The 5,196-nt window shown below is 45.0% G+C and overlaps 1 protein-coding gene across 2 annotated transcripts in view; it reads right to left on the bottom strand.

The window, feature by feature from the left end:
* Nucleotides 1–455: 455 nt before the first annotated feature.
* Nucleotides 456–5,196, bottom strand: part of KAT7 (lysine acetyltransferase 7) — a 31,286-nt gene continuing 26,545 nt past the window's right edge. For both annotated transcript variants that reach the window (XM_027872922.1, XM_027872923.1), the window contains 3 exons: nt 3,974–4,120; nt 3,157–3,263; nt 456–2,289 (listed from right to left, as the gene is read on the bottom strand). In XM_027872922.1, coding sequence (XP_027728723.1) covers nt 2,188–2,289; nt 3,157–3,263; nt 3,974–4,120 — 356 coding nt within the window. In that variant the 3' untranslated portion in view covers nt 456–2,187. The remainder of the gene's footprint in view (nt 2,290–3,156; nt 3,264–3,973; nt 4,121–5,196) is intronic.

The following is a 5,196-nucleotide window of genomic DNA, read 5'->3' as shown; positions in this document are numbered from 1 at the left end:
ACGCTTCTATGAGGAAAGCGGCAGGATGGGGAGGGCCTGCTCACCCTGTCTACCTCCAACCAGATTAAACTAGCGGTTCTCAATGAAGAGGACAGGAATCAAAGAACTAAAAACAATCTTACCCACTGGTCACAAGGAGTTTTATCTCAAGATCATTAGGGCAAGGTGCTCAAGTCACGGTTCATTTCCTACAGACGCCAGCCACACAGGGGGAAAAAAAATAAAAAACCTAGTTTCATGGTCAAAGACTTGACTCTTCCACCCTTGTCACTCATCTCCCAGATGTGGAAAGCTAGGTGAGAGGATACACATGGCTTGGCACAACATGTACCACTGGAAAAACAATCTACAGTGTATGCTGTACCATCAGGGGACCGAGCACCATCACCTTCAATAAAGAACACACATTAGTGGCCCCAAACGAGCCCATATGAAAGCCTCAGCAAGAAAGAAGATTTTAGAGCAGAGAACATGCTTTATTGAGAAATAGATACAGAACCGCACATTCTACCACATGTGGAAAAGGGTTCAGCTTCTGTGTAAGAAAGGCCTATACCCCTCAGGAGAAAATCCCCAGCCAGCTTGCTTCTGTAATCGACATTCTACAGTGACAAGGAAGCTTGGGGCTGGGAGGAAAGGGAGGGGAGCCGCCACTGAGCATGCTTGAAACCAGCCCCCCACAAACCCACGGTGATTATAAATAGTGTATAGAAGTGACAGGAGCAAGGCACGACTGACCACAGGTTAGGGGTTGTGGTGAGGGCTCCACATCAAGACAACAGTATTGCAGGAGACCAGCAAGGGTGACATGTCAAACATCAAAGGCTGCTCGGAGATAGTACATATGGAGACTGGCGAGAAGTGAGCCAGAATGTCTCATTCTCTCCCCGAAACACTTTAACAACATCAAAAACAGAAGTGAATTGTAGACCAGAAAAAGCAGGGGAAGGGGGTGGGGCTGGGAAGGGTAGCATCTCAGAAAGGGTAAAAGCGCTTTTGTTCTCAAAGGGTATGAGGTGCTGCCACCAGAGGAGCAAACTCACCATATGGTGGAGGAGGCTGCTATTACTTTGACTTGCACGGCCACAACGGCAGCAGCAGACAAAGGATTGTTTAGTCATTTTCTCCTCCTCTGTGGTTGTTGGGACAAGGTTAATGCAACCAGTGTAAAAGTAAGGGTGTTCTGCATGAGCTCCCACCAGCATTTGCTACGACCCCACAGAGAAGGGCAAAGGACTGTACTGGGCCAGAATGGTACTGGAGGGGAAAAGAAGTATGGAATAGAAAGAATAAGCTAAGACACAATGTAAAAAATGAGTACTGGAAAGGGTCTTAGGGACAGCCACTGTGGAAGAGGGTAAAGTCTGGAAAGGCCATTGTTTCTGCTCTTTGTTCTAGGGAACTTCCCTGACAGTGTGGCAGGGAGGCCAACGTTCCCTCCCCTTCATCAAAACAAGTAACCTTCCCTGGAAGTGGTCCCAAATTACAGCACAAAATCACCATGTGCTGCTAAATTCGTCTTCTCCTCCCCAACCTCCACCTTGCACTGGTGCTTAAACTAACCCCCAGCCCTGGAGAGCCTGATGGGGGTTTCTTAAAAGGGGTGGAAGGTGGAAGTGTGTTAGAAGTCCTTAAATCAAAACAAAAGAACTAAGAAGGTCAAAAACAGGTTGAAAATGCAATGTGGCTTAACCGTGGCCATCTCCCCCACACTCTGCCTCCTTCCTGACCCTCTGAAAGAGACCTGGGGAACTGTCAAGGTGAGGATGGAAGTAACTGGGTTCAAAAGGGAACAGGAATGATTCTGCTCAGCCCTGAAGGAGCACTATTATAGACAGTTTAAAGGACACAACACAACCTGGTGGGGCTTGAAATGTGAGGGGGGAACCAGTGACTGGACAGGTACAGTACCACATCCGAACTCCTTGGGTCAGTGCTTATGTGGGAGCTTCAATCGAGTCCAATACAGATGCATTCCAGGCAACCTCACTGAGGCCGAAACAATAGTTCCTCAGAACCAGCGTCTGCATTTTACACAAAGGGTCGGAGCCAGGACAGTCCCAAGGGGGAATGGCCTTCCCAAAGGATACTGCACATGCCAATCACGACGGTAACAGAAATGGACAGCCAGATCCCAAGGGGGCTTCCTACTGCGGGGGTTCACTGGCTCAGGGATCCCCAGCCAGCTTAAGTTCCTTTGGGAGGGGTCCATTTCAAACAGCTGGGATCCATGGTCTTATTGGTGTTGGATCTCTTTGCCTCTTTGGCTATCCACTCATCGATCAAGTCCTGAGAAAAGTGAAGAACACAAAGACACAGGGTCACCCAAGGGCTTCCCCACATGCAGCACCCACAAGCTGAACCCACAGTTCAGAAACAAGGACCACAATACTCAACATGTGTTCAGACTTTCTACTTTCACAACCCTCATCTTTATCTGATTCTCACAGCAATTCGGTAGACTTGGTAAAGTATCATCCCCACCTTCCTAATAAGGCAGGAGGTTCACTGAAGTTAAGGGAATTGCCCAGGGTCACACAGTTGGTCACTAAGAGAGGCAAGTGGGATGAGAACCTGGGTCTCCTCACTCCTTCAACTTCCCATTCCAAGATTATTCAAAACTTGAGGAGAAAAATCAACCAGATGTCCCATAAATATAATTAGATTCTCTCTTGTTGAAATTTAAAATCATTTTTTCATGTTCTGCCCTCAACAAAGACAGAAAAAAAAAAATCAGTCACCTTTCTTTCATCCTAAATTAAAGTCATGGATGGGTAAGGGTAGCAAACTAAACCATCTCTAAGAGGCCAAGGGTCCATGGCTGACAGATCCCTCTCAAAAGAAGCCATCTCCCAGCAGCAAAGTTTCCTATCCCTGGGAGATAGAAATTCTCCCAAAGCACAGACTGGAGCTTCGCAACTCACACTGGCCAACACAGAGACAGACCTAACAAAAAGTACTGGTAATGAAGAAGGAGATTAATTTAAGGAGGAGGCAAAAGTCAAGAACTATAGTAAGCTAAAGAAATGAAGACTGAAAGAATCGCTATGTCTCTCCTAAGGACAAATCTGGCTATTGTTAGATAAAATTCCACACCTTATTCCATTGAATCCCAAACACAGACTGTTCCATCCAAGCAGGTGAAAAAAATCTTACCTGTCTCTTTAGAACCAGGTGTTTGCCTTTCCAGTACTTGAGCATCTGAAGGGCCTGCAGGGTACTAACAATGTCCACAGGGTTCACAGCAGTCTCCTGGCTGATTTCTGTAACCCAAGATTCCATCAAGGACATGAGCACAGAGATAGGAGGAACACTATCATTACCACCATCCCTCCCTTCCTTAAATATCAAATGTAATTCAACTGGATTCAGAATCCTGCCTTTTATATTGAATTCCAACATATCTAAAGAGCACTAAGTTGTGGTCTTCAGGTGAGTTCTGAAAGCTGGTACAGGAAAAAGGGAGTTACACGTGATAGGGAACAAGTGAACTATCTCACCCTGGCATCACTCTCTGGGGGATACCATGCTCTATTTTCTCATCATAATCAGCGCACAGTTCATACAGCCGAGTGCTACAGAATACTGTGTTAGCAGATCTGAACAATAGGAAGAAAGAAATCTATCTTTTGGAGGCTTTGAAAGAAGGATTGGCACAAGTGGCTAGCCATCAAGATGTGGAAAAGCACCTCGTGCAACCAACACCCTTCACAAGGAATTCAAAATGTTGACCCTTCACAACTTTACAAATTTATGAAGCTGCCGGGGCCTCTACGGGCTCCCTCTGGTTCTAAAGCTAGGATCCCATGATCCTCAGTGCTTACCTCATCTTCCTCGCTCTAAATGAGACTCCAGCAAAGAGGACTTCATGACCTTCTTAGGGTCACATGCCCATTAGACAAAGGTTAAGACACCTCTGCTGTCAGCCACCTATCTCTGCTGCCTTAGAACTCCACGTGTTCTAGAAGCCTACCTTTTATAGAGATTTCTTTGCCTTGAAAATTGTGCAAATATCGAAGCAGCACTTCTTTCCAGTAACTCCGGTAGCTGATGAGGCCCAGATCAGACAGTGGGCGTTCTGGGGAGCCAACCTTTTCTTCTACTTTGGAAAGCAAATAACCTGCCAAGGAAAGCAAAATCTGCATTCACTGACTCTCCCTAGACCTAAATTCCCCATTGGTGACACCAAGAGACAACATGATGCCATGGAACAAATTTATGAATAAATAATAGTCAACCCCACTGCTCACTGGGGGTGGGAGGATGGTCCACTTAGAAAGAGGGAAAATAATCCAACTCATTAATCAGGCCCTGGTTAGCCAATCATAGGTACCTACATTTCTGACTGAAGAAAATCACTTGATGGGCAGCGAGTGTTATACACTGTTATATTTAAATAGCAAATAGTATATTTAACAAAGAGTTATGGTAGGCAAAAAAGCCACTACTGCCTCACCTGAGCACAACTAACTACATGACCCTGGACAAGTCACCTAACACCTCTCATCGCAACAGCTCTCAGATTTGTTTCCAAATCTATAAAATGGGGATAATAATAGTACCTACCTCACAGAGTTGTTGTATCAAATGAGAGAATAGATGTAAAGTATTCTACAAACTTTAAAGCACTATATAAACATTAGCTCTTATTATTAAAATACCAGAGCCCATTAATCAGCTACCTTAAAAAAGGTTACATAGCATAAATGCCAATGAAGAATGATCCCACAGCAATGTCCCCAAGGAACCAGTGATAGCAGATATTCTTGGTAGAATACTCTCCCTATATTCCTGCCTTTCCTACCTCTGTGCATAAAGATCGAGTGTTCACCAAATAACTTAGACATCATCAAAATCTCTCAGAATGGACATCCCTATTTTAACTGTTTTATGTGAATCCTGTCTCTATCACATTAGGAAGACCTTGAAAATAATACTGAAGCTGAGGGTGTTGGAACAGATGATCTCAAAAGTCCCTTCTAGCTTTAAATCCTGTGATGCCTATCTCCTTCAGCCTTTGATTTTACTTCACCCCCCCACCCCTACCTACAGCCAGGTCTCAACACAGTATGTACTCAATATGTGCTACGTGGATTGATATTTCAGCACTATCATGATCACAACAAACACACACATGCACACACACATGCACACACACACACACACACACACACACACACACACACACACACACAC

This window comes from Vombatus ursinus, unplaced genomic scaffold, assembly GCF_900497805.2.
Source record: "Vombatus ursinus unplaced genomic scaffold, bare-nosed wombat genome assembly UNPS02014801.1, whole genome shotgun sequence".
Lineage (NCBI taxonomy): Eukaryota > Metazoa > Chordata > Mammalia > Diprotodontia > Vombatidae > Vombatus > Vombatus ursinus.
This window is presented reverse-complemented; position numbering and strand designations above follow the sequence as displayed.